The sequence below is a fragment of the Clarias gariepinus genome, chromosome 12, assembly GCF_024256425.1.
Source record: "Clarias gariepinus isolate MV-2021 ecotype Netherlands chromosome 12, CGAR_prim_01v2, whole genome shotgun sequence".
Taxonomy (NCBI): Eukaryota; Metazoa; Chordata; class Actinopteri; order Siluriformes; family Clariidae; genus Clarias; species Clarias gariepinus.
The window spans coordinates 23,093,437-23,110,328 of record NC_071111.1 but is presented as its reverse complement, the minus strand read 5'-3'; the positions used below and the strand labels follow the sequence as shown (position 1 = coordinate 23,110,328).

Below are 16,892 nucleotides of genomic sequence, written 5' to 3'. Positions count from 1 at the left end.
CAACTTCGACACAGCACCGGAAAAAGACTTGTAGTGTGTGTGCTGAAGCCGCTTGTCGTCGTCATCGTCTATATCGACGCTTTATTCAGGGTCGCGAGCTTAGCCCAGGAGTCTTAGAGTAGAACATGCACACTTCAAGGTGCAAGTGGCTACTCCATTGTGACACCTTGCTTTTGTGTGTGTATATATATATATATATATATACACACACACACACAAAATTGCGTGTGTGCGTGCTCTGCTATAGATTGGCACCATGTCCTCGTGCCTTACAGTGTCTACAGGGATAGGATCCTATATATAGACACTCCAGGACATGGTGTCAATCCATAGCAGAGCACACACACATATGGACACACAGTAGGGGCAATTTGGGAACACCAGTTAACCTAATCTGCATGTATTTGGACTGTGGGAGGAAACCAGAGTAAAATCTACCAAGCATGAGGAGAACATGCAAACATCACACACATAGACCTAAGGCAGGAATCTCTGCAATCGAAGTGCTAACCACTATGTCACTATTTGCCGTCTATCACATCACATCACATCACATCACATCAATCATATATTATATCATATATCATATCATATCAATCATATATCATATGATATGATATAATACGATATGATGTGATTCATATCATATCATATTATATCACATCGGCCCGGGTTCGATTGCCAGCTAGTGCCTAAACCCCAGCCACTGGATGCAGCCGAAAAACCAACAACAACATTTATATTATATTATATTATATTATATTATATTATATTATATTATATTATATTATATTATATTATATTATATTATACACTGCCCAATCAGAAATTATTGGCCTGAATGCAGTAACAAAAACAATAAATGAGATTTTAAATTACTGGAACTGGTTTAATAACTGTCCGACACATTATCAAAACCCTGAAAGGTTAGTGCAGAACCATCAACCTCAGACCCCGCCCAGGTTGTACCCTGTCTCGTGCCCTAAGTCTCCTGTGATAGGCTCCAGTTCCCCTTTGACTCGGTATATAGGATAAAGCAATATAGATGATGAGAAAGTGAGTGAGTAAGTGTGTGAGGTTATTGAAATATATATTCTATAAAAATATTTATATAGCTATTAATATTGATTAGTTTACTGTAATAATATAAGTCAAGATAATATTAGTGTAGAATAGCTAATTACAGTAAAGCTTTATAATAAATAGATAGGTAAATAATTAAATAAATAAATTGTTGACTAATCATAATATTGTAAAACTGTACTGACTGACCTCAACCCTACTGAACACTTTTGTGATGATCTGGAGCCACACCCACATTAGCTCCTCACTAAGCCATCTTCTAAAAGTCCAGTGAAAAGCTTTCCCAGAAGAGCAGAAGTTTTTGCAACAATAAAAAAAAAAAAAGGTCTGGAATGGGATGTTCAGCAAGCACATCTGGGTTACAGTAGGTGTGTGGTTAGGTGTGTACAAGCTGTAGGCCACACAGTGTAATCTCAAAGAAAGATTTTGTACGTTCCCCCCGATGGAACAAGGTTATGCACATCACAGTTATCATACTGATGCCAGTTATTCTGTCTATTTCTAGCGGGGAAAAAACTTTTTCGCAGAGGCACGTCAGATGGCTGAGTGGTTCATCTGGGTGCTATACTGAGACTCGACATTCCTTAGCTTGGCTCAGGCAGATATATAAACTGCCCCGGCACAGAGAAGTCACACAAACCAATTCCAGCTGTTTTACTCTACAGCGTAGCACAGAGAAGGGAAACTCCATCCTCACCATGAGCCGCAGCCCAGAGCGCATCTCCTCGTACCGGAGGCACTTTGAAGGAGCACTTGCCTCCTCCTCCACCTGCCACATCAGGGTTTCCAGTCCAAGTCCACGCAGACGAGAAACCCGCCACCGGTCCGCCAGCTACACCCGCAGCACGCGCAGGGCTCACTCTGGCACCCGCAGCGCACGTCTCACTGGGTAAAACACCATTGTATCTTTTTATTTTATATATATATCTAAACAAATAGGCAAACTTTGATATGATTTACTCAAGAATGGATTTCCTGTAATAAATGACAGTGTTTATGAGCTAAGTGTTTATGATCTAATCTAATCTAATCTAATCTACCATACTTGGGTCTGCTTTAGTCCAGATGACTTGACTCTTAGGCTACTCTACCCTAAATAACTCTACACTCAGGATTCTTTTTTTCTCCCTTATCTTCTTCTTTCTATTTTCCTTTCTTGTTACTCCATTTCAGCAGCGTGAGCATGAGCGCCCTGTGTGCTGGTATGGGTCTCGGAGGGGGCCTGGATCTGGAAGCTGCTTCCGCTGCCAACCAGTACTACCTAACCACACGCACAAGCGAAAGACAAGAGATGGTCACCCTCAATGACCGCCTGGCTATCTACATCGAGAAGGTATGATCTGTCATTCTTCACTCCATCTATTCACCTTTTCCCGTTGTGCATTCAAGTTAATCAGGTCAACACGTTCATTTGCAGGTTCGCACTCTTGAGCAGCAAAACAAACTGCTCGAGACTGAGATTGAAGCTCTGAAGGGCCGCTACGTGAAGCCGTCAGGTTTGCGCATGTTGTATGAGGAGCAGTTAAAAGAACTGAGAAGGGTCGCTGACCAGATGAGAGCCCAGAGGGTAAGAATTGATGAAAACACAAAATGAATAACCCAATGAGTTAAAAGTTTAGATGTTCATTTGCAATAACACACAACTTTTTCCTGAAGGACATTGCTGTCGCTGCTAAGGAGGCCATGGTGGCACAGCTGGAGTTGGTCAAGGTGAAGTACGAGGAGGCACTGGAAGCTAGGAAGAAGGCTGAACAGGACATTGAAGCTTTCAAGCCTGTGGGTTTATTCATGATATTATATCAGATTATTGAATTCCAGCAGACATAGCCTAGGAGTTTCATCACTGGCTAAAAAAGAATGTGGAAAATGACTCATGGTTATGAATGAACATTTCATCCACTTGTTATGGAATTCAACTGCTAACATCTAAGTGTTAATTATATGACAACAATCTTTCAAATATTAAATGTAGTAATACCTGTTGCCGTTTTTTGCCTGCCAGGATGTCGATGTTGCCACTGCTGCCCGCATCGCTCTGGAGAAACAGCTGGAGAACCTGGAGGTGGAGATGGAGTTCCTTCAGAGGATTCACAAACAGGTATGGCTGTTACACACTGATTTCCTGACCTTATAGGTTATTACTGTAGGTACCATCAACCATCAACACTATGGCAGGAGCCATTTACATAAAGTAACCTTAACAACCACTTAACATTATGTTTAAAATGATAGAAAGCTATATTTTAAATGTTACTTATACTATGGAGGCACAGTGATGTAGTGGTTACCGCGGTCACATTGCACCTCCAGGATCGGGGTTCGATCCCTGACTTGGGTCTGTGTGCATGGCATGGTGCATGTTCTCCCTGTGCTTGGTGGGTTTCCTCCAGGTACTCCGGTTTCCTCCCACAGTCCAAAGACATGCAGATTAGGCTAAATGGTGTTTCCAAATTGCCCATAGTGTGTGTGAATGTTGATCGGAGGTCCAACCACGGTTGTGAAAATGGGAATCAATACAATGATCACCCTTGGCCTTTATGGTCCCCAGTTGGACTACAGAAGTTTTTATATGGCTGTATGAATAGAGTTATATTATATAGAAGGGAAATTTCTCTGAAGATTCTGTATTATAGCTCAGTGGTTAAATCATTGGATTACTGATCAGAAGGTCCCAGGTTCAAACTCCAGCACCACCAAGATGCCAACATTGGACCATTGAGCAAGGCCCTTAACCCTCAATTGTTTAGATATATAATGAGATAAAATGTAAGTTGCTTTGGTTAAGGTGTCTGCCGATTGATCTATTTCTTCAGCGGGGTAACTTGGGGTAGCCTACTTGAACACTCAAACCAGAACAAAATATTCCTTAAATGTTTTGAGCAGCATATTTTAAAACCTCATGTCTCACTGGTTCAGGAAATTGACGAACTGATGGCTCAGATTTATCAAACAGTGGCTAAAGTCGACATGGCCTTCTCTCTTCCTGACCTCGCATCCGCCCTCAAAGAGCTCCAGTCGCAGTACGACAGCATCGCTGCACGGAACCTGCAGGTAGGCAACATTTACTACAAACGTTCCTATAAAATTACAGTTTGATAGGTCATTATATCAACATGAATGTGGTGTAAACGTGGTGTGTCTTTATGTCTCCTGGAAGTGTAAACCTAAAAGGTGACACATTTAATGTAAACCTCATTATGTTTCTCTTGTGTCTGTTTTACCATTTTATCTGATTTCTGTTCAGGAAATGGACGCTTGGTATAAGTCTAAATTCCAGGACTTGAACACGGCGTCCACGCGCCACGTAGAATCTGTACGGGGAATCAGGGAAGAAGTCGTGAGCTACAAGAAGGACGTTAGTACATTACTACGTTTGTACTTCATTTCCACCCTTTGTTGTAGCATTTAAACCCCAATCTGTGTGTGTATATGTGTGTGTGTGTGTGTGTGTCCACAGATTCAGAATAAGCAACGAGAGCTGGATGCTCTTACCACCAGGTATGAGACTTTGTTAGCTCAGATTCGTGACAACCAAGAGAAATACAAGAAGGCAGAAGAGGAGTTACAGGTACGAATAAAGCACACACTGAGGATAACTACAGGGAGCAGAGCTTTTACTATAGAACAAAATGCTTGAAGGTTAATTAATGTCATTGTGGTGGGTTTTGTAGGCCCGCATTGAGGCCCTGAAGCTGGAAATGAAGACAGTGAAAGAGAAGATCACTCTGTTGCTGAAGGAATATCAGGATCTCCTCAACGTGAAGCTGGCTCTCGAGATTGAGATCACCACCTACAGGTAGTGTGAGGCTGTAGAAGGATTTCTTCATATTTTTATATTTAAATAATCTTATATTGCTTTATACGTTGTTTATACGTTATAAGGCAGGCGAAAAACCTACCACTGAGCCACCAGTGCCCTAGACAATGAGTGAGGGAGTAAGTGAGTATAATAAAATTTGCCCTTAAGAAAAGTGCATTAGCTTAGTCCAAAGGGCAACCTCCAGTTCTGAAAAATTAGTGTCAATATGTGCAGTTTCTTTGAATGACCACTAGGAGCTGGCTTTAAAAGTGAGTCAATCTCCACAGAGCCAAATGTTAAAACGGCCAACTTTACAACAGCAATGAACATTTCAGGCCTCTGGGTGGCGCAGTGGTAAAGTGCTCGCCCTATCATCCGGAGATTGCTGGTTCTGAAAAATGGTTTGATTTCTGGGTGATGCTGTAACCTCTCGCAGCCGGAGGTCTAGAGAGAGCTGATTGGCAGAGCTCTCTAGTACTTCGTGCTCCCACATTATTCACGGCTCTACAGCCAATCAGGGGCGTCTGTGAGCTCGCGCACGCGGAAGGAGCGGATAGCATTGTCCAACAGTGCGTGAGCGAGCAGTTTGAAAAGATGCGGTTGGCTGGCGTCACGTGGTTCGGAGGAATCACGTGATAGTCTTCGACCCCTCCCGGCTGAGTGGTAGTAGTAGGGAAAGCAAATCTAGCCAGCTTAGTAACTAAGGTAAATAGACGTGTTGCAACCAACAGATAGGCTCTGTTCATCCTGACCATTTGACATTGTTAAGAATTAGGCGGGTTCAGCTTTGGTCAAGATGTTGACCTCTCACATTTGACCTTCAAAACCACTCTTCAGAAAAACCTTATAGTTTGTGGCCTGGTGTTTTTTTAGTTAGTTTTAACTAATGCTAGCAATCCTTTATTGCCCCCCATATTTACAAAGCTCTGGCCCAGGAGTGTCTCTATAAAATGATTCATGGGAGGCACATCCAAACGAGCTTTCTAGACCGGAAGTCAACTGGTTTTCTCATCTGTGGAATATTTTTATCCCAAGACCATGGCTTAACACATTTTCTATCATTACTATATATTTTGAATATTATTCAAACACAAATCTGTAACATTTGTTTTTTGCCTCTTCAGGAAGCTGATCGAAGGCGAGGACATCCGTTTATCAACAATGGTGCAGGGCATGTCTCTCATGGGCATCAGTGTCTCCGGGAGTTTTAGCACCTCGGTTGCGAAGGTGGGTGGAGCCTTGGCTGAACTGGCTGCTGGAGCAGGCGAGGTAGTCTCGAAGCTGCCTTTGTCTTCTAATGGGCACGAGACAGCCACAGAAGAGGTCTCTCACGAGCAAGCCGTGGAACTGACCGAAAGGAAGACCGTCCTTATCAGGTACAAGTATCCTCAGTGCAACAGGAATCACAAACACAGTATGCCTAAGTAGTGCATTTGTCTTCCCTATAACCCAGGCTTATTGTAAATAATCAAATCTATACTGTACATCTTTACTTGATAACATTATATTACTGCAGTAGTATTTCTTGACGCTGTTCGCTCTTGTTTAGAACAGTTAAGACAGACGAGGACGTAATTCAGAGAGACACGCAGGAGCGCACCATCACCATCTCCGGAGCAGCAGATGAGACAGAGGAGTAGTCTAATATCACACTAAGAAATCCATCTCTCTACAACAGATCATTTCTTCCACCCTTTAATAATTATCCAAAGATCATCCTAAATTATTATCTAATCGTTACAATTCGGTATCCTTCTTTTACCCTGTTTGTTGATTGTAAACAAAGGAGAAAATGAAGTGTATTAGAGATGTAATACTCATATCCCATTAAAAAAAAACTCATCATATGGTACTCATCTGCTACAACTAAACGTATGCTAATGCACTGTATTCTAGCTTTTAACCTCTGATTCTGTTCAACCACATGCATGAAATAATAAACATGACTGCAAAGCATCATTTCTTGAGTAGCAGAAAGTTATTTTTCTTTAATTGTAAAGATAAGAAATACTTACTGACTAGAAAGAATGACTTGAAAGAGCAATAGGAGGTTATGATCACTTGCTTTTAATGCAGTTATTTTTTTTTTCAAAAAAATAACACTTTTTTATACGATTGTATTAAAAAACTAACCAATAAAAAAATCACTATATTTATTTCATATAAAAATCATATAAAGTCAAGTGCAACCAAGAAGTGCAGCTTGTGCATCACACGGTGTTCTCTCGGCCTCACTTTAAAGGCTTTGGCTCGTCTCCGACTCCTCCGGCAAGTCGATACACAGCCAGGCTTACTTAATGTGCCAAGGCGTCTACACTCTCCTGCACACAGTAACACACATCCACGTTACTAAAACAGTGAAGATGACAGAAACTGTGAGAGAGAGTGTGAGCGTGTGTGTACCTGCGTGTCAGCTTCAGCATACACAAGGAAAAACTTATTGTGATGACAATAAGACAAAACCTTGAGAGGAATCAAACACATTTTAGTGATGTCAGTTAGGATAACCATAAATCAGTCCCTGGCATATTTGTGTGCCATGAGGTTGAAAGTGCAATACAACAGGAAAGGTGTTTAATAAATTAGTTTGTATTAATTAACGTAAATCACACTACAGAAATCAATTTGACCCTGGTGGTATGTGGCCACAGTGCTACCCTGCCACCACACTTGAACCTTGTCCTGTGTGCAAGTTGTTTGCCTATTAACAAAGACCAAAGAGCTACAGTATCAAAGCAAGTCTGGGATAAAGCGTAAAGACCTTGACTTTGAGCTGGCGGTTGGGCAGATCTGTGTAAATGACATCCCAATCCTGAACGCTTATCCCTCGGATAGCCAAGACCGCCTCGATTAGCAGCATATCTGAAATGGCGTCACCTGTAGCCTACAGCAGAAATGTGCAAAGTATATTAATATATATACGAAGATACAGTGATTGGAGTACTGATCCTGAGGCTGTAACAAAATAATGAAACAGTCTGTGTTGGTGGTCGAACCTGGTTGATGAGGTTAACGGTGCTCTCCAGGAGTTTTGCCGCGTGTCTCTTCTCATCACTCGTGTCTGGGTCTTTGGCCAGCTTCCAGATCTGCTCTTCTGCTTTTTTACTGAAAAGAACCTTAAATACACCAAGAAAAAAAAAACTAACTGGATCCGTACTCCTAAAAAAGTCATATTGTAAATGTTATACAAAGATGACGCTTACAGTTCCATGGCCGTTGGCTTCGAAGTAAACTCCAATGTCAAATTCCTGAGCTGCGTGATGGAGATGCTTCACTCCTGTCTTCGTACAGCACACTGTAACCTAAAAAACCAAGAGTGAAGATAAAGTATGTGCAGTCACTGTTATATCAGAGGACAATCTTATACTGTACTCAGCAAGTCAAAACACCTTCATGACGTGTTCTAGGTACTGTGTAGAGCTTCCGTTGGCATACGCCGTTTGGACCACAGCGACCTGCAGATTTAGCCCGGCCTATACAAAAACACACCCATAAAATTAACCCTAGTGGTAGAAACAGGCATTCTGCATGTCATAGTGCCAGTTTAAATTTCTTGCTGCCAACAGAACTGCTGAAAGAAAGAGAGAGAGTATATGAATGTGTATGTTATCTACCCGTGTCAAAAGCTCCTTGAGGTAGGTGCTGATCAGAGTAGCTGATTTATCTCCGTCCAAAAGATGGAAATGGCCAGCAGAGTCAGTGTAATAGTAAACAATACGATCTGCATCACCGTCAAAGGAGCAGCAGCGCTGACCTGGGCCCATATGCATCCCTACAGAGAGAGTGTTAAAGGGAAAAGAGAGAAACATTCATGCATTGTGCTGTGTATTGTTGTGTAATATAGGTATGATGTAGTATAGTATGGTGTATAATAGTATGGTGTAGTACCCTACCATGTAGTATACTACATGTGGAATTGTTTAGTGTAGTAGTGTTCTGTAGTGTACTATAGTAAAGTATAATATACTGTACTATAGTACAATGTAGTGTATTACAGTATAGTGTGATGATGTGTAGAACAGTATGGAGTAGTGTAGTGTAGAACGATATAGTGTACCGTGTACAGTATACGCTGATCTGCCATAACATTAACACCACCGCCAGGTAAAATGAACAACACTGATCACCGACTATAGTTTCTCATAATATCCTTGTGTTGTAGCGGTGCCATAGCAACCGTTGGTGTTGCAACATAGGACCATATAATAGAGCTAAGGTGTGGTCATTAAGCCAAAGTCTTAAAAACATACACACACGCATACACAAACACACACAGGAAGAAAGTCATACATATTATCCGAAAAGTACAAGTCCCGTCAAATTAAAAGGAGTACTTAAACTTGTTTTTAGGATCAGAGAAGTTTGTTTTGAAAAATATAAAACATATTACAGATAAATAGACTTTGACTATGACCTTTTAAACTGGAAACCCCATCCAGCACAGCCCGTGACAGGATCTCACTGCTTGGCCTGGGTGACAGAGTGTACATACAGTCAGTTTGCACAAATATTACATTTGCACTTAATATCTCCCCGGTACATTCTGACTCTGTGCTATGATACCAGGTGTCTCTGCCAATGAGTACACTCGGTGCCTGACTCATGTTGATGGATTCTTTCTAATAATCTCCTTCAAGATGGTGCATAAAGCATTCTGTTCTGCATTGGCCAGCTGTGTGCCATAGCCTTCCCAAGCTAGAGTCACCATCTCTCCCATCGGGTCAATCAGCTTCACGCCATTGTCCTCCTGAGAAAGGACAAGGATGGAGAGAGAAAAACAGGAAAATATGTGTACATCGACACATCTACACACAACCCTTACATTTTTATAAAAAATGTAAAAAAAAATCTGTAATACAGTAACACCACCATACCTCCGGATTGTGAGAGGCAGTGACCATGATGCCAATAGCGGCCTTGGTTTTTTTGGACCACAGCGTGGCCAGCAGGCCCATACGGAACATCACATGGTCCAGATGATTTACAGTGGTATAAAAAAAAAAATCTAGTTGCTTTCGCTGTACATCCTTTTAGACGTCTTAAAACCTGCCAGGAGAATTCACCATTGATGCTCTGGCCCCTGGGGATGAATTCTTGAGGCACAATCCCACGAATGTGGAAAAAGATGATAAGCATGCACTTGGTTGCCCTTTTCGGTTGTAAAGATTATAGGCTCTTCCACTGTAGAGACTGTTGCTTTGTCTCAGGGTCGTACCCACACACCCGGATTTCATTACCGATTCTTCATTAAAGATCCGGCACGCTAACGGAATTCTTGCCATACATTCAGACAAGCATTTAGGGAGTGCCAGTTAGCCTACTTTGCATGTCTTTGGCCTGAGAAGGAAACTGGAATACCCAGAGGAGAACATGCAAACTCCACAGACACCAAAAGATGCGGTTGATTCTTTGCTTGCCAATTCCGTGGAATCGAGAAAGTTAGCCACAATTTTAACTCATTATTATGAAATGAAATGATGGGACTACGCCTAAACTTAGGGCAAATATTTTCTTGGAAGTTCCTTTCTGGCTATGCACACATATATCTATTCATGGATTCATTCTTTTTGCAGTATTACTAGTGTAAAGACCTCTTTAACTCTTTTTAAATAAACAAAAGCAGCATAACTCTCCAGTTCTACTCATTAACTAACATTGTTTTAGTTAGACAAACATTGTGTGCTGACTAAAACCTCCAAAAGCGAATGATAACGATAGCAGCTACCAATAAAAATGGCCAAAAATATGTGGACACCTAACCATCACACCCATATATGGTTCTTCCTCATTGATGGAAGACCTGGTTTGCCATTTTTTTAGTAGAAGAACTTGAGAGTCCTGCACAGAGCCTTAACCTCAACCCCACTGAACACTTCCGAGATGAACTGAAACACCGGTTTCAGTTTTATCTAATTCTGAGCTTTTTTTTTTTTAACTTTTAAAAAGATGTAGCTTAGGTGGGAATTTAGCCAAAATTTAACTATCACCATAAGTGTCACCAACCTGTTCTTAAAGTGCATAATTTAACTAAATGATTTTAGCGTTCTTGCTGAACTCACAAGCATGTTGGACAATAAACAGCACCCCTTCCACATGATTTATAGCTCTCTATCTATCTATTATTTAGAAGGGAAGCCCAGGACAAACAAAGGAGGTATTTGAAATAAAGAAAATGTAGTTTTATTTCCCAATCATTACACACTGATATTTAAGAGCCATTTCTGTTATGATTAGCTGTTTTGGGTTGTTAAAGATTCACGTTCAGCTGTTCAAACAGAGGAGCTAAACAAGCATTAGGAGGTGTCCTTAAGCATATTCCTGAAAAGTTTAATGTGAAATAGGTAAAACCCTTTCCCAGCCATCACAAGGATTTGCATTTAAACATAGTCATATTTATCGTCTCATAATGCATAATTATGGCAATTTGAATGTAACTGTGCATTGCATATAATTAGAATTTTTTTCCAATTGTGATTGGGTTTGGCGTGCAGCAGACAGAACAGACGTTACAGTTTTTAATGATGCCAAGAATAGCATCACACATTACACTATTAAAAAAAAGGGAAGGTTTTACCTAAATTTGCTCTTTTGCCTAAATTATTCGGCGACATAAAAAATGTTCTTGCAAATGTATTGTCAAATTTTTTTCTGGACAAACACAGGCTTTTATGGACAAATGAATGCTTTGCAGCTGCTCCAGCAGGACACAAGGTTTGGGGGCTTTATGCTGTTGTCTTGTCTTATGCTGTGCTCACATTTCAACCAAGTTCATACAGAGAGAAAAAGGGGGGGGGGGGATAGAGCAGATTGTCTTTTACTAACTTCTAAAGGCTCTTTGTTGCTTGGGATTTGGACATTCTCTTCTTGTAAAAGTAGGACTTACAAAAGACCAAATTAAAAGGTTGACAAAAACATATTAGTGCCTGTGACACAAATAACAGGCTCTAAAAACTCAACAACTAAAAATCTGTTGTTGGTCTTTCGGTCGCTCATTTGATCCACATACAACTTGGCACAGGTTTTATGCACAATGTCCTTCCTGACACAATCTTCTCATGTTGTCCAGGCTTGGAACTAAATGGTCTTGGGCATTAACTGGAAATTGAACTTACAGTATATCAGGCATGGAACACCTTCCTGACTTAACAATACCCTCATAAGTGAGGGTTGTGTATTATATTCTGTTGTTGAATGTAGGAGGAAAGGAGCATTCTAGAGAGACTTTACTTTCCAAAATCAATGTAAGATGATTGCTTTATCACTTGATATAATAGAGTCAGTTGCAGCTGCAGTGAATTCTTAAGCCCTGAGGCAACCCCCACTGTACAGGAACAGATTGAAGCGGTGGATCTATCTGTTTTGCCAGAGGTGGAACAGGCCCAGGTTCGGGCCCTTCTGTACAAATTTTAGTCTGTGTTCCCATCCCATGAGGGTGATCTAGGATGCACTGATTTGATTTTTCACGACATTCCTCTGCTGGATCCTGTTCGGCAGCGGTACTGGCGGATCCCACCATTAGAATATGAGGGGCCTGTTGGTTTTCCACTGTGGATTTGGCTAGTGGATACAATCAGGTCCTTGTCACTGAGAAAGATAGGCCTAAGATTGCTTTTTGCACCCCTTTTGGGTTGTTTAAGTGGAATCTGATGCCCTTTGGGCTCTGCAATGCTCCAGGCACCTTCCAGTGTTTAATGGAACTAATTTTTGGGGATCAGTGGTGTAGGTCTTTATTACTTTATCTGGATGACATAATAGTCATAAACAATTTTAAAAATAATAATAATAAATTGTGTATGTGTAAGAAAAATGTGTCTAGACAATAATGAGATGAATGAATGAAAGTACAATATAACAGAAATTCTTCAAATTAACATGAAGTCCAGTTCAGCATAGGGATGACTTTGTAGGTGCAGAGGGCAGATGGTGTCTGGATCACTGGGAGCACAGGAGCAGGATGTGTAGCTCCAACCATCATGAAGCAGAATCCAGCTGGAGCTGGTCCTTCTCTGGATGCCTCAGGATCCTCGCAGGATTGGTTTTTGTCTACTGAAGCTGGTACAATCTCCAGATGCCTCGAGATGGGTAGAAACAGAACAAATGGAGAGAATTAGTGTACTTGCCATTCAGGATAGATGTACTGAAGTATGAAGTTATGGGATGAGTTATGGTATGCCAGATTAAAGAGATGCGTCTTGAGTCTACTTTTAAACTGGGAAACTGTGTCTGAGCCCCGAACACTGTCTGGAAGGCTATTCCAAAGCTTTGAAGCTAAATATGAAAGCCCTACCCCTTTTGTAGATTTTAAAATTCTGGGAATTACAAGAAGTCCAGAGTTTTGTGATCTTAAGGAGTGTGGTGGATTGTAGCGTATCAGAAAACTGGTTAGGTATGTGGGAGCTAAAACATTTAAAGCCTTGTATGTAAGTAATCCCCTTTATGGATGTAAGTAATCCCCTTTATGGATCGCTGCCTTATTGTGGTAAAGGGGCTTGCGTAGTTCAATGAAGCTATGAACGGACAGGTCATAGCAGAGAGTTTGTCATTTTGCTCTGACAAAATGTGATCCACTGGAGAAGGAAATGGCAACCCACTCCAGTATCTTTGCCATGAAAACCCCATGAACAGTACCAAAAGGCAAAAAGATATGACGCTGGATGATGAGCCCCTCAGGTCGGAAGGTGTCCAATATGCTACTGGGGAAGAGCAGAAGACTAGTACTAGTAGCGCCAGAAAGAATGAAGCGACTGGGCCAAAGCCGAAAGGACGCTCAGTTGTGGATGTATCTGGTGGTTAAAGGAAAGTCCGATGCTGTAAAGAGTTTTACTCCATAGGAACCTGGAATGTAAGATCTATGAATCAAGGCAAGCTGGACATGGTCAAACAAGAGATGACAAGACTGAACATCGACATCTTAGGAATCAGTGAACTAAAATGGACAGGAATGGGTGAATTTAATTCAGATGATCATCACCTATACTACTGTGGGCAAGAATCCCTCAGAAGAAATGGAGTAGCCTTCATAGTCAATAAAAGTGTAGAAAAAAGCAGTACTGGGATACAATCCCCAAAATGACAGAATGATCTCAATTCGAATCCAAGGCAAACCATTTAACATCACAGTAATCCAAGTCTATGCCCCAACCACTGCTGCAGAAGAGGATGAAGTTGACCAGTTCTATGAAGCCCTACAACAACTTCTAGAATTGACACCAAAAAACGATGTCCTTATCATCATGGGGGATTGGAATGTAGGAAGTGGGAAGCCAAAAGATAACCGGAATAACAGGCAAGTTTGGCCTTGGAGTACAAAATGAAGCAGGGCACAGGCTGGTAGAATTTTGTCAAGAGAATAGGATGGTCTTAGCAAACACTCTTTTCCAACAACCCAAGAGACGACTCTACACATGGACAACGCCAGACGGTCAACACAGGAATCAGATTGACTATGTGCTCTGCAGCCAAAGATGGAAAAGCTCTATACAGACAGTAAAACAAGACCAGGAGCTGAGTGTGGCTCAGATCATGAAATTCTCATTGCAAAATTTTAAAACTTAAACTGAAGAAAGTAGGGAAAAGCACTAGGCCACTCAGGTATGAACTAAATCATATCCCTGATGAATATACAGTAGAGGTGGCAAATAGATTTAAGGAATTAGATCTGATAGACAGAGTGCCTGAAGAATTATGGACGGAGGTTCACAACATTGTACAAGAGGTAGCAACTAAAACCATACCAAAGAAAAAAAATGCAGAATTCCAGAGACTAGCTAGAAAAGATAAGAATGCCTTCTTAAATGAACAGTGCAAACAAATAAAAGAAAACAATAGAATAGGGAGGACCAGGGATCTCTTGAAGAAAATTAAAGATATGAAGGGAACGTTTTATGCAAAGGTGGGCATGATAAAGGACCAAATGGCAGGGACCTAACAGAGGCAGAAGACATTAAGAAGAGGTGGAAAAATTATACAGAAGAACTATACAAGAACGAGCTTAACATCCCTGATAACCACAATGGGGTGGTCACTGACCTAGAGCCAGACATCCTGGAATGTGAAGTCAAATGGGCCTAAGGAAGTCTAAGCAACAACAAGGCTAGTGGAGGTGACAGTATTCCAGCTGAACTATTCAAAATCTTAAAAGATGATGCAGTAAAAGTGCTACACTCAACATGCCAGCAAATTTGGAAAACTCAACAGTGGCCACAGGATTGGAAAAGATCAGTTTACATTCCAATCCCAAAGAAGGGCAATGCCAAAGAATGCTCAAACTATCGCACCATCGCACCCATTTCACATGCTAGCAAAGTTATGCTCAAAATCCTACAAGCTAGACTCCAGCAATATGTGGACCGAGAACTTCCAGAAGTACAGGCAGGATTTCGAAAAGGCAGAGGAACTAGAGATCAAATTGCCAACATACGCTGGATCATGGAGAAAGGTAGGGAGTTCCAGAAAAACATCTATTTCTGCTTCATTGACTATGCCAAAGCCTTTGATTGTGTGGATCACAACAAATTGTGGCAAGTTCTTAAAGAGATGGGAATACCTATATGCGGGTCAAGAAGCAACAGTGAGAACTGGACACGGAATCACTGATTGGTTCAAAATTGAGAAAGGAGTTCGGCAAGGCTGTATACTGTCCCCTTGCCTATTTTACTTATACAGTATGCAGAGCACATCATGAGAAAGGCGGAGCTAGATGAATCACAAATTGGAATTAAGATTGCAGGGAGAAATATCAACAACCTCAGATATGCAGATGAAACCTCTCTAATGGCAGAAAATGAAGAGAAACTAAAGAGCCTCTTGATGCGGGTGAAGGAGGAGAGTGCAAAAGTTGGTTTGAAACTCAACATTAAGAAAACTAAGATCCGGCCCTCTCAATTCTTGGCAAATAGATGGGGAAGAAATGTAGGTAGTGACAGATTTTATTTTCCTGGGCTCCAAGATCACTGCAGATGGGGACTACAGCTAATAAATTAAAAGATGTTTGCTCCTAGGGAGGAAAGCGATGGCAAATCTAGACAGCACACTTACAGCAGAGACATCACCCTGCCAACAAAAGTGCGTAAAGTCAAGGCTATGGTTTTCCCTGTTGCAATGTATGGCTATAAAAGTTGGACCATAAGAAAAGCTGAGCGCCAAAAAATTGAGGCCTTTCAACTCTGGTGCTGGAGAAGACTCCTGCGAGTCCCTTGGCCTGCAAAAAGATCAAACCGGTCAGTGCTGGAGGAGATCAACCCTGACTGCTCTTTAGAAAGTCAGATCCTGAAGATGAAACTTAAATACTTTGGCCACCAAATGAGATGGAATGACTCACTGGAGAAGAGCCTAATGCTTGGAAAGATTGAGGGCAAAAGAAGAAGGGGACAACAGAGAATGAGGTGGCTGGATGGAGTCACTGAAGCAGTCGGTGTGAGTTTAAATGGACTCTGGGGGATGGTAGAGGACAGGAAGGCCTGGAGGAACATGGTCCATGGGGTCGCGATGGGTCGAACACGACTTCGCAACTAACAACAACATGTAAGTAATACTATTTTGTAATTAATTCTAAACTGAACAGGTAGCCAGTGCAGGGATTATAATATTGGGGTTATATGATCATATTTTCTGGGTTTTGTAAGAACCCTGGGGGCTGCATTTTGGACTAACTGAAGCTTGTTTATTGAGGATGCAAGACAACGACCTAGTAATGCATTACAATAGTCCGGTCTGGAGGTCATAATGCATGAACTAACTTTTCTGCATCAGATACAGATAAGATGCTTCTAAGTTTGGCAATATTTGTAAAATGGAAAAAGGCTGTTTTTTAATATTGGAAATATGATTTTCAAAGGACAAGTTGACTGTCTAATATTTTGCCCAGGTCTTTTACTGTTGAGCTAGTAGTAACAGTACATCCTTCTAAACGCAGGCTGAATTGTGAAAGCTGTTGTGTGCTGGTTTTTGGGCCGATGAGTAATATCTCTGTCTTGTCTGAGTTTAGTAAAAGAAAGTTATTGGTCATCCA

At 41.3% G+C, this 16,892-nt stretch overlaps 1 protein-coding gene and 1 pseudogene across 3 annotated transcripts; one reads left to right on the top strand and one right to left on the bottom strand.

Moving 5' to 3' along the window:
- The first annotated feature begins 1,735 nt into the window (after positions 1-1,735).
- Positions 1,736-6,841, top strand: LOC128534458 (glial fibrillary acidic protein-like). Of its 3 annotated transcripts, none has more exons than XM_053508889.1 (11): positions 1,736-1,972; positions 2,260-2,416; positions 2,501-2,650; positions 2,740-2,859; positions 3,086-3,181; positions 4,000-4,134; positions 4,328-4,438; positions 4,541-4,651; positions 4,755-4,879; positions 6,007-6,258; positions 6,432-6,841. In XM_053508889.1, exons 1-11 carry the CDS (start codon positions 1,782-1,784, stop codon positions 6,520-6,522), a joined length of 1,539 nt encoding a protein of 512 aa, XP_053364864.1. In that variant the 5' UTR covers positions 1,736-1,781; the 3' UTR covers positions 6,523-6,841. The 3 variants fall into 3 exon arrangements, with proteins under 3 accessions (XP_053364864.1, XP_053364863.1, XP_053364865.1); XM_053508888.1 differs by having other exon boundaries at positions 2,257-2,416; XM_053508890.1 differs by having other exon boundaries at positions 2,257-2,416; positions 6,437-6,525.
- A 604-nt stretch (positions 6,842-7,445) lies between these two features.
- LOC128534110 (phosphoacetylglucosamine mutase-like) lies at positions 7,446-10,164 on the bottom strand (annotated as a pseudogene).
- Between the last annotated feature and the right edge of the window lie 6,728 nt (positions 10,165-16,892).

Coding starts and splice junctions, on each gene's coding strand:
- LOC128534458 (XM_053508888.1), top strand. CDS start 1,782: ATGAGCCGCAGCCCAGAGCGCATCTCCTCGTACCGGAGGCACTTTGAA. Junction 3,182..3,999: donor TTCAGAGGATTCACAAACAG/GTATGGCTGTTA, acceptor TCACTGGTTCAG/GAAATTGACGAACTGATGGC. Junction 4,135..4,327: donor TCGCTGCACGGAACCTGCAG/GTAGGCAACATT, acceptor ATTTCTGTTCAG/GAAATGGACGCTTGGTATAA.